The sequence below is a fragment of the Haliaeetus albicilla genome, chromosome 22 (assembly GCF_947461875.1).
Source record: "Haliaeetus albicilla chromosome 22, bHalAlb1.1, whole genome shotgun sequence".
NCBI classification, from domain to species: Eukaryota; Metazoa; Chordata; class Aves; order Accipitriformes; family Accipitridae; genus Haliaeetus; species Haliaeetus albicilla.
The window spans coordinates 20945895-20963731 of record NC_091504.1 but is presented as its reverse complement, the minus strand read 5'-3'; the positions used below and the strand labels follow the sequence as shown (position 1 = coordinate 20963731).

The 17837-nt window shown below is 60.1% G+C and overlaps 1 protein-coding gene across 1 annotated transcript; it reads right to left on the bottom strand.

The window, feature by feature from the left end:
* Positions 1-3463: 3463 nt before the first annotated feature.
* On the bottom strand, positions 3464-15285 carry LFNG (LFNG O-fucosylpeptide 3-beta-N-acetylglucosaminyltransferase). Its single transcript, XM_069810278.1, has 8 exons — positions 14814-15285; positions 7523-7571; positions 6583-6682; positions 6277-6430; positions 6070-6155; positions 5627-5792; positions 5248-5333; positions 3464-5150 (listed from the first exon to the last, which is right to left on the bottom strand). The coding sequence occupies exons 1-8, from the start codon at positions 15219-15221 to the stop codon at positions 5084-5086; spliced, it is 1116 nt and encodes a 371-aa protein (XP_069666379.1). The 5' UTR covers positions 15222-15285; the 3' UTR covers positions 3464-5083.
* Positions 15286-17837: the final 2552 nt, after the last annotated feature.

Sequence of the window (17837 nt, the reverse complement as noted above, 5' to 3'; positions counted from 1 at the left end):
GCAGGAAGGCGCCTGAAGCAGGCGGCGTTTCTCACCATGACCTCAGCGAAAATCCCTGCTCAGGGCTTTTTTAATCCCTGCCCGGTCCGTGGAGGGGAGTGGGAGGAAGCACAGCTCCCTTCTCACTGCGAGGTGTTGCAGATGCTGGTGGCTGGAGCCCTTCTCCCACTCGCTTCCTCTTCCCACCAGCTGAGCACCACGGGACCTGGTGCTTACACCCCGTAAATCACTCAGTTACTCATGATCCACTCCAAAAACTGCTGCTCCAGGGGCAGTGGATGGGCTGCTTGGGCATGGCCCCTGCTCCCCAAGGGGTTTCCGAACTTAACAGCCCATCCTGTGTCCCCCTAAATAAGGGGGGGGGGGATTCCCTGGGCTGCCGTGGACACGATCAGAACATCACCCCACACCGACCACTGTGGTGCCACTGCTTTGCTGTGTGGTGTCACCGCTGCTTTCAGTCCCCTGCCCTCAGCAGGGACAGGCACAAACCTGGCACCGTCCACCCGGTGAAGCCACCCCGGTTTGGGGGGAGATGGAGGTGGATGTGTCCGCTGAGGAGGAGGAAGGAGGGGTTGGGAGCAGGACCGTACAGCAGTGCTGCAGATTCACGGGTCTCGTCTGGCAGTGCCGTGGGAAGTGTTTCCAGCTGCTTTTAAGATGCTCGGTTCATCTCCTCCTCCACTCTTGGCTTGCCAAATGGCTACAGGAGCAGAGCCGGCCCCGCTGGGCGGCTGAGGCAGACCAGAAGCAGCGGGTGCTGGGAGCTCTGGGGCGAGCGGGGGCGGGGAGGGAATTGATTTTGATAGATCCAAGGCTGATCTTAAAAGTCAGGAAGAGAAAAATAAACTTTAGAGGGCTTGGGGGGGGGTGTTTCTTTTAACCACCTGCAGGTGATGCAGGGGTGGGAAATAGTAGAAAGGTGAAAAAAATAAAGGGGATGTGGGCGATGGCTGAGAGCTGCTTTTGGGGAGGGCTGCTCTGACTCTCTGCCACAGGGCTTTGCTCTGAGACAGACAATTCTGGGGGCGATATAGTGGCTCCCAGCTGCACAGAGGTGCAGCTCATGCCCCCATAGGGACCCAGCGCTCTCCGGTCCCAGCACTGGGACAGGCAACTCCCAAAGCTGCAGCTGGAGCATTGTGTGCATTGCTCAGGCCCCGCGATTCGGCTGCTTTTATGTTCGTTTCCCACAAATATTCCAGTTTGCTGGGCCAGAGCGGCTGGAGCCGATTCACACAAGTTTTGTTGTCTTCCGACACCCCCTCCCACCCCGAGTCTCAAATATTTCTCGCCGCCATCAGCGCCAGGACGGGTGTTCGTCCCATCGCCGTGCACACACAGCTCCCCAGAGAGAAGTCCCCGCGCCACAAACCTCCTGTGCTGCAGCCGGGCTGGGAACGCAGCGATTCATGAGTGACCCAAATGCAAATTAAAACAAAAAAAAAAAAAACACAAAAACAAAAAAAAAAAAAAAGGAGGAGGTGGGCGAGCAGCAAAAAAGGACTAAACCAGCGTGTTACTCTCTGCCCTCAATGCTGCAATTACCCAGGGACCAGGAAAGCCTTTGGCTGGACACGGCACTAGGAGCATCCCTTGGGCACGATGGTGTCAACAGCTGTGGTCCCTACACAAGAGCAGTGTCTCCACCGAGCCGGGCTTGTCCCCACGCCGACGCCACACACCAGCACCCTCCAAAAGGTACAGCCACCTTATCAGCTGCCGCGGGCTGGCGAGAGTAAACAGGACGTCCCACAACAGTGCCGGGGTGCAGATGAAAGCAGGCTGGCCTGACAAGCCCGCCAAGTATGCGAGAGCAGCAGGCTTTGCTTTTGTTTTCCTTTTGTTTATTAATGCATGTATTTATTTACTTTTCGGCCCACGAGTAGGGAGAGGCTGGGAGCCTGGTGTGGGACAAACCGGAGGGCTGGTGTGCTGCCGGCCCCCGAAGGCTCAGTGGGGTGGGTTTTCTTTTTTTGGTTTGGTTGGTTTTTGGTTTTTTTTAATTTTTATTTTATTTTTTAAGGCCCCCTGCCACGTGTTGCCCCATGCCCAGCAACCCCCAGCCTTTCCCCCTGCCAAAGGGCTCCTGCTCCTTGCAGCAACATCCCAGCCCCACGCCAAAGCCCCTGGCTCCCCAGTGCCTCGGTGGGCGCTTAACACAAGTTTTGGGCTGGTTTGCAGTGAACAGGTCCCCCCAACCCAGCCCTGCCTGGGACCAGCTGGGTGCTGCCCCATCCTGGCAGCATCTCCCCATCCCTCCCGGGGGGGCCCAAGCCTGCAGAAAGGGTGACGGCACCGCTGCCGGGAAGCGCCCGCGCTGCCGAAACCCCATGAGCAATAGGAAAAATACGCGGGCGAGCGGCGGGTGGCACAGCTTCCTCCGCCTGACGCAGTTCCCCTTCGCTGATCCCGGGGGTGGGGGGGCCAAGGGGCACCAAATCCCGCACCCACCGCACGGTCCCAGCCCTGACCCCCCCCCTGTGCTGCGGGATGGTGGCTTTGCAGGGCCTGGTGTCCACCCTCCCCTTTCTCTGGGAAGCTTTTTGGGTATCTGTGAGTTTTTTGGGGTTTTTTTTGGGGGGGATGCTGGGTCAGGGTGATGCTCAGTTCCCCAGGGCAGGATCCAGAGCCTCCCCCTTCTGCCTGCAGCAGCCCAAGGGCTGCAGTTTGGAGGATTTTTTTTTTTTTTTTTTTAATTTTTGGTGCCGTCTGAAAGTTGTGCGGGTGTTGGGAGGAAGGGTTGCTGCTTTAGCACACACTGACTTCCTGCTAGGTTGTATTTTTAGCAAGGCCAACCCCCCCGATAACCCAGAGATTCAAGCAAAACTGTGAAGTAAGTAAGTGTGCCTTGAAAAGAAGAAGAAAAAAAAAAAAAATGCTGGGTATGGAGGAAGGCAGAGGGAGGCGAGGATGGTGCAGGTGAAAGCTGGTACCCGTGCAGCACAAACAGGGCTGGTTTTGGTGGGGGCGAGCCGGGGGGGCAGATCTTAATGCTATTGCCACAACCCATGAAAGTTGAGGCTTAGTTACCGGCAGGTGGGTGCTTGGTGTTGGCTGAAACGGTGGTGGAGAGGACGAAGGGAGGGAAGGGGCTCGGCCCCCCCCGCAGCCCCCAACCTTCCCACGCACACGCCTGCCCGCCGGCTGTTAACAGCACCCTGCTAACAACCGGCTCTCACCTCGCCCCCGCTGCCTCCGCTCCCACCCCGAGCCTGGGAAAAACCAGCCCTGAGGTGCCAAGTCCTGCCCGAACCTTTTGGGGAGGGGAAGGAGGAGAGGACCCTCGCGCCCTGGGACGCAAAAGGCCGGCAGATGCCGGTACCCGTGGGAAAAGAGAGGGATGCAGGCACGACCCCTCCTCGGTGCATCCCTGAGAGCTTCGTTAGAGGTGATAACATCCGCGGGGGGAACAAGGGGTGTTCAGCGCAGCTCATCCATAAAGAGACGCCGGAGCCCAGGACCAGGTGACTGTGGTCAGCAAAAAAGCTGCTTTATTGGTGACGGCTCCCATGGGAACCCCATGGCAGCAATCGGGTTCAAGTCCCTGAGAACACGCTGTCCATGCTGGTTCCCCATCCCACATCTATTGCTTTAAACACATCCTAGTTACAAAAAGCACAGAGTGATGTTCCAGATACTGGAACATATAAATTAAGGTAAGTGATAGTTACAAGACATCGCAATTTTTTTTTTTCCTTTCTTAAACAGATTATCAAAGGTTGGGGATTTTTTTTTTCTGATCCACAGAAAATGTATAAAAAGCATTTTAAAATCTACATATTTCTCAATGTGGTTTTCTTCTTAAAAAAAGGCACAGTAAAAAAAATACTGGCGCAATAACATATTTACAACGCACCCATTATGGGCTATTTTCACTCAGCTTCGGGTTGGAAACGTTCAGCTCTGGCTCAGCCCATTTACCCCAGGGGTGCAGGGCTGGCAGCGGCAGGCAGGGCAGCTGTGTGTGGGGGGATGCAGGATTCTTCTCCTTCCCCGGCTAAATCCCTCCCCGGCAGGGAGAAAGCAATGGCCGGGCTGGGAAACGCTACCTGCCCGTGGCAGGTTCCCATCCAGCCGGGCACCGCTCAGGTTCTCCGGCCACCCCAGCAGCATCCGCAGGGTTGGAGGATGCTCTGGTCCCATGGTGGTGGGGGGGGGCACCCACCCAGCCCACGGCCGGCCCGCAAGCAGGCGGGGAAGCAGAACCGAAGGGAGACCCTGTCCAAACACGGTGCCCACACCGCACCGGCAGCTCCGGAAAAGCCCCCTCCCCGTATTTATAGAAAGTCTTTACATTAGTCTCTATAAATAGTGCATAGATCGATGCTGCCAGCAACAGTTCAGCCAGACGGGGCGGGGGGAGATCTGGGAAACGGAGCTAACGCCAACGCCGGCTGGCAGCCCACCCCACCGTCTCCCTCCATTTTCGGCTGTTGAGCACCCAGCAGCTTTGCAGCACCCTGGAGCAGGGAGGTTTCCCCTGCCCACCCTCTGCCTGCCTGCCGAGCCAGGGAGCAAAACTCGCTGGTGACTCTTCATCCGAATCGGGAGCCGGAGCTTCGCTGCTGAGATTTTGGGGCTGGGAGAGAGGAGGGTGGGATGGGTGAGGGGTTACGGGAGCGAGGTGGGCGGTCGAGGCAAGGGAAGCGGAGGAGGCACACACCAAAAAAACCTTAACATTTGAAAGGGGAAAAAAAAAAAAAAAAAAAAATAGGAGAAGCAAACCCGGGGGAGGCAGAGGCCCGCAGTGCCTGCGGTCGCTCCCCACGCATGGCGTGGGGCCCGCCAGCACCGCGGGGGTGCCCCATGGTTAAGTGCTCAGGACCCGTCCCCCTCCACCGTCCTGGCCGGAGCAGGCAGCGGGCACGGGCAGGCAGGGCAGGCAGGGCAGGGGACACGGGGGCCGCACAGCAGCCTTCAGTACACACACACACACACACTGTGCAATACCACAGCAACGACGTCCGTCCGTCTGTCTGCCTCGCGGTGAGGCCGGACCGACACAACCCGCACGCGGGTCCCGCACGCCCGTCGGATACCGGGGAAATTCGGGACGAGGTTGGAGGGGGACACGAGCCTCCTAGTAAACCACGTTGGCGGGGCACCACGGCGTGTCGGGGTACAGCAGGCAGTGCACGGAGCGAAACCTGCGGAGGAGAGGAGCGATGCTGAGCGTGGCGTGGCGACGGCCCCGCGGCACCCCGGCTTGGGGGGGGGACACAGGACAGGGTCCCCTCATCTCACCTGGATGGGTCCTCCTCGACGGAGAAGGCTCCCTTCATGTGGATGGAGTTGCGCTTGTTTTCGAACATGCCGTAGCTTAGTGTCACCTGGAGAGGGGAGCACAGAGCGGGGTCAAGCGGCCGACATGGCCACAAGGATCAAGCAGGGGCATGGGGGGGGCTGCAAAATTCCCCCCGGTTTCCCAAAGTCTCCAGTCACAGCCTGTATCACCCCACAGGGATGAGCTGACGGGGCTTTCGCCCTCCGCTGACGTTTTGGTCACACGTCAATCAATCTCCTAGCAGCGATGCCCAATTTTTAGGTGCCAACGTGAAACTGGCTGACGGTACCGTCCACCCCCAACCCCTCCATCCACCCCAGGGCGTCAGGACGGGGATACCTGTTTGTGGATCTCCGACTTGGGCACCTGGTGGAGGTTCTCCAGGTGCGAGTGGAAGAGGTTGCTGCGGATGAGCTTCACCCCCAGCACGGACTCGATGATGTAGCCGATGGTGCAGTCATCGGGCAGGCGGATCTTCTCCGCGGTGCTCATGAAGTGGCCCCCGCTGCGGGGAGACAGAGAGGGGCTGCAGAGGAGCAAAGCCCAGGGGATGTGGGCACCCTGCGGGGTCTGGGCTTGGCCGGTGGGGGCTCAGCTCTCATTAAAAGTCAATTAGGGGGAACCGAAGTCCTTCCCAGCTTGTTTCCAAGCCTCCTGCAGGCACCCCCAGCAAGGCAAAGAGAGCAAGGTGGTGGGACGCGGTCCAACGTCCATCCCCAAAGATGTCGCCGCTCTGTGCCCCGTGACAAGTCCCCACGGGAGAGCAACGTCAACGCTCTTACCTGGCCCACGGGCTCATCTTCAGTGCCAGCCCCCGGCTGATACAAAACCCCGCTCCGCCCGTGGCAAACCAGAAATGCACAGGGTGCTGCGAGAGAGGGGGAAGCAGTGGCCGTGAGACCTCCTCCCGCCGACCGGGGAGCAAATCCCAGCCCAAATTAAGCCAGCCCCAACCTCTCGCCCCCTCCCCACCCCCCCCTCCACCTCACCATCTTGTTCTCGCTGATCCTTTCCGTAGCCTGGATGGGCCGGTCCAGGCTGGGCTTCCCGATGTAGATGTCCTGCGTGTGGGGATAGCTGGAGAGCAGCTTCACCAGCGTCCGCACGTTCACGTAGTTGTCGTCATCCACGTGGCAGAACCACCTGCAGTGGCAGCAGTGTCACATTGGGCCGGGGCAGCTCCCCAGACCCCACGCTGAGATACGGCCCCAAAAAACGTGAACCGCCTCCGCTTGCACCGTCCCCCTCCCCTCGCAGCCCCGCCGTCCCCTGCGGCAGCCCCGGGCGCTGCTTACTTTCTGCCGGACTCGATGAACTTGTCGTACTCCACGGCCATCTTGCAGGACAGGGCCTGGCGGCTGTGGGCAGCCGAGCAGTTGGTGTTGATGACGTTCCCTGTGGGAAAAGACGGGGGTCAAAGCCCGGCATCGGGGAATCCCAACGCCTCCCCGCGTGCTCGAATGGCGACGCTTCACCACACACATCCCAGGCATGCCAGGGAGATTGAAACCCCATGGATATCCCTGATGCTCGGTGGCCTCCGTGCCACGTCGTTTTGGGCAAAGAATGAATTTTTTTGTGAATGGTTTTTGGGTCCATGTGAGACAAGGGAAGGGATGAGCAAGGGATGCGGATGCAGCAGATGCACCAGGGTTGAGTGATATATCACTTGCCACGCATGATGCCACCCTACATCACCTTGCCCATCCCGGGACGATGTACCAGCCACCCTGGGAGCGAGGGGGTGTCTGAGAGCTGGCTTCTCCAGGACATGGTAGCCAAAATCCTGTTCCCGCTGCCTTTTCCTGCAGCAGCCACGCTGGGCCCAGGGAAGGGCTGCCAGGGAAATGCTCCCATGAAATCTTGGCCGCGTTGCCCATCAAACCCACCTCGCCCCAGGAAAAAAACTGGTGCAAAGGTACCCACTCCATTAGCGTGCTCCCCAGCAGCATCATGCAGGAGATGGGCTGGGCTGACTGGGAAGGAAACCCGTCCCCAGATGGGGCTCCTGGGCAGAGGGTGCTTTAGGCACAATCAGTGAAATGAGTTGCCTCATTCTCAGCCCAGGTCCCTATGGCTAGGGCTCCTGAGATTAGTGTCTAACCAGTGGCATTTTAGCCATTTTTTTTCAGAGTTCCCACAGTAGGCTCCACGCCAGCCATGCTCCCCAGGCCGGGGCTCCTCAGGGGACCTGGCTGGCTCACGCACGCAAAGGGACAAGGGCCACAGACTCACGTGCTTGCTTCTTCAGCTCTTCATCCTCCCCATCTGTGAAGATGAAGGTCTGAAAGAGAAGATGAGGCACGTTTGAGGACCAAGGGGCTGAGGCCACGGGGCTCTGGATGCGACACGGCACCCCTCGGCAGCACCAGGGATCAGCCTCTCCGGGATGCCGGCGGTGACTTCTTCCCCCTCGCCAAAACCCAAAGCGGCACCGGAGACGCCAGGCATCCCCGCAACACACTCAGCTTCAGACCAAGGAGGGTGCCAAGCCGTCCCGGCTGGACACGGCACGCACCGTCGTGTCTCACCGAGGTGCAAACCCCAGCCCCCCCGCCCTGAGCATCCCCATCCTCTCGCCTTTTCCGTGAAGCAGCAGCAGGCTGGGGGATTTGGGGCGACGCAAGGGGCCGTCCCCAGCACGAGGCGGAGAGGAGCAGGTGACAGGGAGCTGGTGCAGAACGCAGCTTGATCTGCGCCGGGACTTCAGACTTTAGCCGACGCGGCCGGGGATGCCGAAGCAGCCGCCCGGCAGCTCTCCCTTGCCCAGGCAGGTGTGTTTGCCCACGACGCCGGCTGCCAGCCACATCCCCACCTGTGTCAACAGCACTTCACCGTCCCCGGCCACTTGCAAAACACCCCCCCAGCTCCTCTCTGCTCCTTATCCCCTATCCTATGGGGTGGCTGAGTGGGTGCTGGTGGGTGGCTCTCGCCAGCCCCGAGGAGGGGACGGTCCCTCGCTGCCCACCCCAGCACGGTCCCCACGGTGCCAGGCAGCATCCCACCTCCACCCCAAGCACCCGAGCTGCCCGCCTGGCTGCACTCCTCTATTTACACAGCTAATTCCTGGCATATGCTGCCCGGGTAGGAGGATCGGGGGGGGGCTGCTGTTGGCCTGGGATTTGGGGAAGGATGAGAAGCAGGAGGAGAGAGCAGGGGGTGGGAAAGGCATTGCCATCAATCAGCGGGCAGCAAACAAAGCTGGAGGAGAGAAACCACAACCAGCTGCCAAGCGCTATTAAAAACCAGACGTGCACAAAAGGGCAAAGGAAGAAAGACAAAAGGGCTGGGGGGGGGGAAGGAAGGCAGGAGGCGGTGGGGTGGGGGGGATGGACGATGATGGAGCCTGAGCACTGGGGATGATGAATTACAAGTGAGCTGGAAATTGGGTGCCACCCCGCAGCCGGCCGGCCCCGGGAACGCGCTGGGGTTTTGTGGTTTGTTTGAGGAGGTGGGTACAATAGTGGGGTTGACTTTACTCAGCGGAGGAGAGTTAAGCGGGCAGTGGTGGTCATTAGCATACAGCTGCACTGGTTAACCCGGCCGGCCTGTGTTTGCTCAGGTCCCAAGCTGGGAGGCTGGTGGGGAGAGCCCAGATCTGCTGGGAGGCTGAATGGGAGGGGAGGAGGGCGCGTTCCTGGGGACGGGGCTACAAGTGACCTTTGGGGCTTTTCTCCTTGGGGAGAAAAGAAAAAGGAAAAAAAAAAAAGGATGGAGGAGGTGGGAAGGCAAGTTCTCACAAATGCACAGCCTGCTGTGCAGCCTGGCTTTTGGGGAGGGACAGAGGTCAGCCCCCACTAAGGGGTCAGGAAGGCTTTGAGCAAAAGTTTAAGGGATGGGGGACCCGCTGATGAGGAGGGGACAGCTGGGGGACGGGGACCTTAGCTCATCAGCTGCCAGGCCAAGGATACCTGTGGCCGTTGCGGCCCCGGGGACGCATCACTGCTGGGATGGGACAGGGTCAGCGCTGTGCACGGAGGAGGAGGATGTCACCCCCAACCAACACAGGGTCCAGCCAGCGCCTCGCTGCTGGTCCCCATTTCCCCCAGGTGCCCAGCTGCTGGGGCTACGAGCTGAACCAGGGCAGCGGGAGACCATCTAAGGATGCCCAAGACAATCCCATCACAAGCCCCTTTCTCATCCACCCCAAGACACGTGGTGCCCCGGTACATCCCTCCCAGGCTCCAGCCCTGCTGGAGGGGGACGGGGGACACAGCCTCCACGCAGGCGAGACAGAAAATGTTTGCTTGATTAGCACAGAAACGCCATCCAGCAACTGCCTTCAGCTGCTCCAAAAATAACCCTACAACTAATCCTCCAGCTCAGCCACTATAAATAGACCACAGGGACAATTGTTTATTACTCGCCCGTACCGAAAGGCAGGCGAGTCCTAAGGAGGCATCTTCCCTCCAGCCTCTTCCCACATACATCCCCATAATTTTCCTGGTGTGGGTGGACCAGGTGGCACTTTGGGGACCAGGACAGGGGCACACAGCCCTGCAAGTCACATCATAGGGGCTATCGGGGCCTCACAGGTTCCCAGTCTCCCTCCTAGCCCCACCACGACATTCTATTAAAACTAAAAAAAAAAAAAAAAGCCTTTATTTTTTAATTCATTTGTCTGCATTTCTTGGAGGGGAGCTGCACCCTTCCTACACAGCCCCTTTGCCTGGGGCTGCAAGGGAGAGGAGCAGAGATGCCAGGTGAGCCTGGGAGGGGACAGACCAGGAAAAGAGGGGGACAAGAAAACACCGTGTCCGCGTGACAAAGGAAAAACCACAGATCAGCCTTTGGCATCCCCAGTGTGGGGTGCTGGACATACAGTGGAGCAAGTGGGATGGGACACTGAAGCCAACATCCCCAAGCTGTCACCTACCAAGCCGCCATCTCCAGCCCCAACCCCTCTCCCAGGCAGAAAGCACCCAAAGCCCTTACACCCAACCCCTCTCCACCTTTCTCCCACTTGGCCCCTGTGCCAGCCGTGGCACCGAGGGGTGCCAGGACCTCCTGGGCCCCCCCCGCAGTAACTTTTCCTGCGGGGTGCAGGAGAGGAAAGGCCTGCTGCCCCCCCCCAGCCCTTGCAGGAAACCTCATTGTTCTCAAAACTGCAGCTTCAAGAAACACAGGATGCCAAATCCCTCCCAAACAATAGCTGCCACTGCTTCATAGGGCCAGTACAATGCGCGGCCTCTGCGTACGGGACCGAGAGGCACCCGGGGTCCCTATGGCCGGGATGGGGTCAGCCCCCCCCAACTGCCTGCAAGGAGCCAGGCAGCTGCCTGCAGCCCCCCCATGTCCTCCTCACCCTTGGGGAGGGCCGATTTCTTTTTTTTTTTTTTCTTGCCTTCCCCTTCGTTTCTCCTTTCGCGGTGACTCATTTCCCCCTCCACCAACCGAGCTCATGGGTCGCTGGGTGCTGTGCAAGGCGTCCCACCAGCCACAGGACCACCCCAGGGGTCATCCTGCCACCCTCTGCACTGCCCAGCCCAGCGGTCCGGCCAGCTCTCCAGGGTGACACATGCTCAGCAGACCCCATGCCCACCACCGTCTCCACCTTCCCCAGCAGCATACCCGCCAAAAAGGGGAACTGGCACCCCAGTGACCCTGCAGTGCACAAATCCTGCCCCCGCACCACGTCTCATTTCCCTGTGCTGGGAGAGGATGGAGCACCCCGGCACCCACCTACGCAGCACCCGGGGGTGGGGGGGTTGCACCCCCTTTCAACCCAAGGACAAGGGGGATGCAGCCACCCTGCTTGGGTACAGGGAGGCAGCCAAGAGGTGCTGGGGGGGGGGGGGGCTGAGCCTCCAGCTGGGCAGGGGGCTCTGTGGGGAGGCGAGGGTGCTGCCGGAGCAGGTCCCTTCCCCGGCTTTTTGTCCCCTGCAGCAGATGTTTTCCCTCCAGCCTGCGAGGGTTAGGAGGGAAAATCCCCACCCTGCTTCAACGGGGTGGGAGCAGCGTGATGGCAGTGTCCCCGCGATGGCAGCGTCCCCACTCCTGCATGGCGGTGGCTTTCCCCAGGACTGGAGTGGGGGGGGTCTGTGCTGGCACAGGGGTCCCAGGGCTGGGACCCACAGAGGCGGGGAAGGGGCTTGCCAGGCCGCAGGCCCTTCGTCCCCCCGCTTCTTTCGTCAAGAGGAAGAATCCTCCACTGTAATTTTAAATGCTATAATTTTTTAATAACCTCCTTGCAAACAATGAGCTCATTGTGCGGCGAGGGTCCCCCACCCTCCCGCCTGGCGCTCCACGCGCGCCGCTCACCGGCTCCGGGGCTTTTATGGACAAGGACAGCGGCATCATTTGGGGCAGGCAATTAAGGGGCCCCCACCCCCAAAAACCACACAGGCTGCCCCGGGGGGGGTGGGGGGACAGCAGGGAGGGACCCTCACACATGAGCTGAGTTCAGCAGTGCTCAGCAGGCCCTGGCGCACAGCCCAGGGCTGGGGGAAGCCGGCTGCACTGGGGAGCTGTTTTGGGATGAGCAGCCTAACCCAGTCTCAACCGCTCTGGTGGGAGCCCAGGTGGGACACCAGTGCCAGCGCCATCCACCGCAGCCACCCCAAGGATGGGGACCCTGGCCAAGGTGCTAGAGAAATTTGGGAGCCACCATCGGAGGAGCGTGCTCTTCAGAAGGCAAACCCATTCCCTCTGCCCCGAGAGCAGGAATTTTTTCAAAGCCTGCAATTATTGCGCCGAGCTGGAGGAAGCCAGCAGATCCCACGCTGGTGGGACGGCAGCCCAGCCCAGACCCCTCACGGGCACCGCGGCGTGCGCCGAGCCACCCGGATGCCTTTGGGGTGCCCTGCGGACGGGGGACGTTTCTTATGCAACTCTGCCACTGCAAATCACCCGACTCAGCAGGAAAGCGGTGGGTTTGGACTCACTCCTGTCCAGGATTTCTGCCTAATGGCCATTTTTCCTCCCCCTTCTCTTTTCTTTCAAGTGCAAAGTTTCCCCAGACTACACTCCAGCATCCTAAGGATACCGAGACAGCTGGAAACTCTCCCCAAAGCAAGGAGGGGAAAACCCATAACTCTCCTTCAACAGCAGCTTGTCCAGCCTGGATTGTGCAAGCCAAGGAGCAGATTTCAAATCGAATAGGGATCTGCTCTCCCTGCGCAGAGAGAAGCAGGAAGGAGAAGGGGGTGCCCTTCACAGTGTCTTGGAGGGGACAGAGGGCAGGAAACAGGGACTATTGTGGGCAGAACAAAGAGCAGCCAAGGAAGGACACAATAGCTATTCCTCCCTATCTGCCAGGGTCCAGCCTGGAGCTACCTGCTAGATTTAACCCCTTCTCACCAGTCCCTGCATCCCTCCCGCCCTGAGAGCTGCCTGGCTAATGAAGAGCCGAGAGGGAGGTCGGGGTTTGATGCAAGAAGAGGATCAGGGGAAGGAAAGACGTGCCATGGGGCATGGGGGATTCTCAGCCCTTGGGTAGGAACTTCCCCGTGTCGCTGAGGCAGCACATGTGCCTGAGCACCACTAGTGAAACAGGAGTGAGAGAGGGACAGGATGAGCAGAGATGGGCCTGACTCAGACCAAGAGAGACGTTTGAGCAGAGGCAGCACCCCGCTGTCACCAAACCACCCTCCTGGGGCAGAAACCACAGGACCAGGCAAGGAGGTGATGCAGGAACTGCACAACTTCCCCGAGGCAGGGAAGCAAGGGAGAGGAGCCCCATGGCACCAATCCTGCACTCCGCAGGCGAAAAAAACCCAACTTGATGCCAAGTTTGGGGGAGCCCAGGGTGTCCCAAAGCTTCCCAGATAGAGCGGCCAGGTCAGCCAGGGAAGACGGGAGCCGGTCACCACTGGCAGCACAGGTTCATCCCCTCTGCCTCCATGTGTCCCCCCCGCCAGCCCTCGTTTTTCTCCGCAGGACTTCGCGCCGCCTCCAGCTCTCTTGGCAGCTCCTTGTCCTCAAGTGCTGTACAAGAGCCGTCACTCAGCGGCTTGGCTTGTCAGGCGGGCACCTCGCCGGGCTGCGGCCCCCCTGGCTTCATGGCCCTCATCTCTAGGCAACCTGACCTGGACACGGCCGGCTTCGGCTCCCCCGTTCCCATGGAAAGTGCCACACAAGAGGCTGCGAAGCCTTTTCTCTGCGCCAGGAGAAAAGGGGCTTTGTTAGCTTGCCCAGGGGGACAGCGTGAGAGCCGAGCCTCGGGTCTCTGGGAATCCAAACGGACAAACGAAGCACAACACAAAAAAAACCCCTAGAAGAAAGCAGGAGCTCACAAGAGGGGGGGGGGGGGGGAAGAGCAGCCATTCCCAGGATCATCTGTAGGTGCTCAAAGAGCGTTTTCCACCACCACCACTCACCACCCCCTCGCAGTGACAGCAGAGCATAAAAGAGGTTTCCACTAAATAACTGTACCAGGGAAAGACAGCAGAGACACTGCCAAGCCCAGGAGACCTGAGCAAAAAAAAAAAAAAAAAAGGAACAAGATTCACAAGGGGAAAAAAAAACCCCACCAAGATAATGCTTGGGGTAAGTTGCAGGAGCCAAGACCCCACAGGGTCCGGCAGACCCGGGTGAAGGAGGCAGAGGCAGGTTGATCCCCAACCCCCACCTCCCTCCTCAGCCACCCCAGATTTCAAAAAAAAAACAAAAAAAAACCCTGTTTGCAAGCAAGAAACACGATTCCAGGCCAGGAGGAAACACGTGAAGACAGTAGGATGGAAAGGTTAGGACCAAGCATAACTTACTTGGGAAGCTGTCTAAGGATAGAAAAAGTGTCTTAAGAGCAGATGGCAAGGCACATTTCCGAAGGAAACAGCTTTTTTTTTTTTCCCCCCTTTTCAATTTTGCTTCAGTACTTGAAGGACAGCGTGAGGGACTGCCAGGGCTCTGGGCAGGACATCAGTAAGGTCAGGAATCGGACTAGCTGGAACCGCTGTGGTGCGGGTGAGCCAGAGCAGACCTGCAAAAGCCCCCAGCACTCCAGTCCTGCCCAGTTCCTGGCAAGGGGACCCAGAGCCTCGGCACGTCCCAGTGCTCTCTCAGCCCTGGGCTGTAAAACCCGGGTGTCCTTTGGGCAACCCACCTGCGGGCGCTTCGTGGGGCCCTGCTAACCTCACCCGCAGCCCGGGAGAGCACCGACAGGGACCTGACCCCGATCGTCGGCATCAGCGGGCTGGGTTGCATCCCTACAGCGTGCCTCAGTTTCCCCAGTGGAAAGCAACTCGGGGCAAGCTCTGCAGTGGGGGCCGCTCAGCACGAAGGAGTTTTTTTGGGGGGGACGGCTGCTGAGTGCGAGGAGCCCAGGTGAGGCTCTCTCCATCACTCACCCTCCAACGCAGCCCTTCGCCCTCCCGAAACCACGGCTGGCTCCACAACGGCCCAGCCAGCCTCCAAATACCACCCTGCTCAGGGGGAGCAGAAAGAGGAGGTGGCATTTCCCGGGACACAACACCCCCCCCGGACCCCCCACGCCACGAAGGGCCAGGCCCGGAGCTGCCACCCGTGGGCTGTAGCCCCCCACTCCGGCCAGCGGCTGGGACCGTCCCCGTCCCCCCCATCCCCTCACCATGTCGCGGTTGCGGGAGATCCAGGTGTCGAGCAGCAGCTCCAGCCTCGCCTTGTGAAACTTCTTGGTGGTTTTGACGGCGATGAAAACGTCGCGGGGGGAGATATCCTCGGCCGGCGGTCTCGGGGGGCTCGGCGGAGCGGCGGGCAGCTCCCGCCGGGCTCGGCTCAGCCGCCCGAAGTAATCGGCGAAGCTCCGGAGACCGGCGGGACCCTCCGCCGCCGCCACCGCCGGGGCTGGGGGGGCCACCGCCACCGCCCCCAGGCTCTGCAGCGCCCGCTGCGCCCCACCGGCCTCCCCCCGGGCCAACCCCGGTCTCCCCGGCGGCTCCACCATGAGCACCAGCAGGCAGGTGAACATGGAGCCCACGAGGGACAGCAGCAGTTTCCTCCCGCAGCTCTTCAGCATCCTCCCGCCGCCGGCCACCCGCGCTCCTCCTTCCTCCTCCTCCTCCTCCTCCTCTTCTTCCTCCTCCCTCCCTCCTCCTCCTCCTCTCCGCGCCGCCACCGGCCGCGCTCCGCCCGCCCCACCACCGGCCCCCCGCTCCGCTCCCGTCGCCTTTTAAACCGCCCCCGCCTCCGCCCGGGGAGGGACGGGGACCGGGGGCCGCCCCCCACGCGGGGGCGTGGGCAGCCAGCGCCCTGCCCTGCCCGCAGCCAGCCCGCTCCGTTCCCCCAAAACCCCGCGCCTTGCCCCGTGTCCCCCTCCACTCGCGTTTCTTGCCCCCCCCTCGGCCCCGTCCTGCCTGGCTTCTGCCCTCGGGTCACCTCCTGCTTTTGCCTTTAGCTTTTTTTGGAGCGTGTGGCAGGGTGCAGGCAGGCTGCCTGCTTCTCTTTCCCTCCTTGCGAGGCCTGGGGGGGGTGTGGGAAGATGGGGAGGATGGGGGTACACCCGTCCCTGCAGCCCCACCAGCGAGCAGGGAGCATCGTTGGCCGTTTCGTCCGTAGCAAGGGGTGTGTTTCCGCCCTCCCCACTCAGCTTTTTATTTCCCAGAGCCCTGCGCCGAGGTTTTCTCACAGCCGTGTCCAAGAGGTTACCAGAAAGCCGACCAGCCTGACCAAACTCCAGGCAGTTTCCCATCAGTCTCTTCTGAGACATTATTAAAAAAAAAACGAAACAAAACAACCCAAAACCCCCCAAAACCACAGCACTCCTCTCAATTTCACCAAGCTCCAGCCTGGTGGGTAAATCCGGGAACGGGGCACTGGGGGGTTTGTTCTCATCCCTCCCGGGAGATGCTCCCAAACCCAGCTAACCCCATCCCGGGTGCAGCACCGTGCTTTGGATGATGGGCAGCCCCAAGGTGCAGGGGTGTCCGAAAATAAATGCTACATAGACGCCAAGCAAGCCCCTTTGGTGATCGCTAACCATGATAACGATGCTTTGCTAAATGAGACACTGTTTTTCCAGCCAGGCAGTGGGAGAAGTGGTGGCTCCAAGGGAAAACTGGGTTGAAATCTGGCCTTGGATATGCCACCAACCTGCTATTTTACTGACGCCAAACCCCAGGGCCTCTTTTCCCCCTTATCCACCCTCTCTGCAGGCAGGGAGCTCTTGGGGTTTTTCTCTCCCAGCGTGTGTGCTGCTACAGGGAGGCTGATTTGGGTTTGGGTCTGGGCTGCAGTGTAATGCCATAATCAGGGGCTGCTGCGTTTTTGGGCAGGGACGTTGTCCAACTTGCATTTTTCCTGCTGTCACGTGCTCCATTCATCTCTGGCACTGCATAAACAATACCATAATACCAGGCAGGACGAAGCAGGGAAGCTGCTTCCTCAGGCAAGCCCCAGCATTTGCCTTCTCCTGATTTTAGCCTATACATTCCCCTGGTCAGTCCTTCAACCATGGCTCCAGGCTAGAAACGCTCGGGGAGGCTGTGGGGTTTGGTTTTGCATGTCAGTGCCCATGTCTGGGGAGAGACCTGTGCCTCCAAAGAAGCCTCCCATAATAAAAGAAGAAAAAAGCAGTTAGACCGTACAAACACAGGAACCGAATCCCACACTCCCCACTTCCCCCTATTGCTGCAGAGCCCAGCCTTCTAGTCTCAATTTGCTTTTTTTCTTCGGGCGCCCTTTGTCTCCAACCCGATGGCACAGCAACCGTGGCTCGAGAGGCAGCTGAAAAGCCCGATCGGCAAACCCCTGAATGAAGAAAGAGCTCCTTTCTCCGGGAGCCAAAAGGGGACGAAAAACACTTTTCCCCCGACCAGCTGCTCTCCCGCTCCCGCAGCCCCGGCGCTGGCTGGGGACATGCGCCGTGGCCAGATGTTGGGGTCCCCGCCGGCGCCGCGGGGCAAGTGACAATACGGGCTCTGTGTGCCGCCGGCCCCCGAGCCATGCGTCGGGGTCTGGCGAGCCACCGTGCCGCCTCCAGCGCCGGCACAAGGGTTCTCCTGGCCCCCGGTGCTGCCCGTAACTCCCTTCCCGGGGCTGGCGCTCGGCTCAGCCCAGCTGCCCAGGGTCAGTGAGCCGTGGCAGCGAGGGGAAGCCGTTCTTTCGGCGGCATTGTCCCGTCGGAGCCAGAATCCCCTGGGATTGTCCGGCCACTGGCCACGTCCCCACAGGCTTCCTCTCAGGCGCCTGGCCTCCTGGCTCGACCCTCGCCTGCCACGTGGATGTCCTCAGCGAGGCACGGGAAATGTTGGGGTTCCCTTGGGGAAACGGTGATGGGGTAAGTAGTTGCCCTGCTTACCCCTTGGTGGGCACAGGTTGGTACCCAAGGGGCGGGGAGCAGGAGGCTGCCGCGGGGAGGATGCTCGCAGGAATGCCCCGTGCCCAGTTCAGTGGCGTTCAGCCACTCTTCTGGGTATGAAAAGCCTAACCCTAACCAGGGTAGCCCCAGCACCAGACAAATTTGGGTGCCCCATTAATATAAGGGCTACGGGACAGGGATGGTGTCGTGGCTGCTCGGCAGTACTCGGAGGGGAATCTCACTTTCTTCCCCCAGAATGATGCCATTTTGGACACGGCCCATAACTCACCCCACTGAGATGTCACAGGGTGAGCCCAGCAGGGTGGTTGTGCGCTC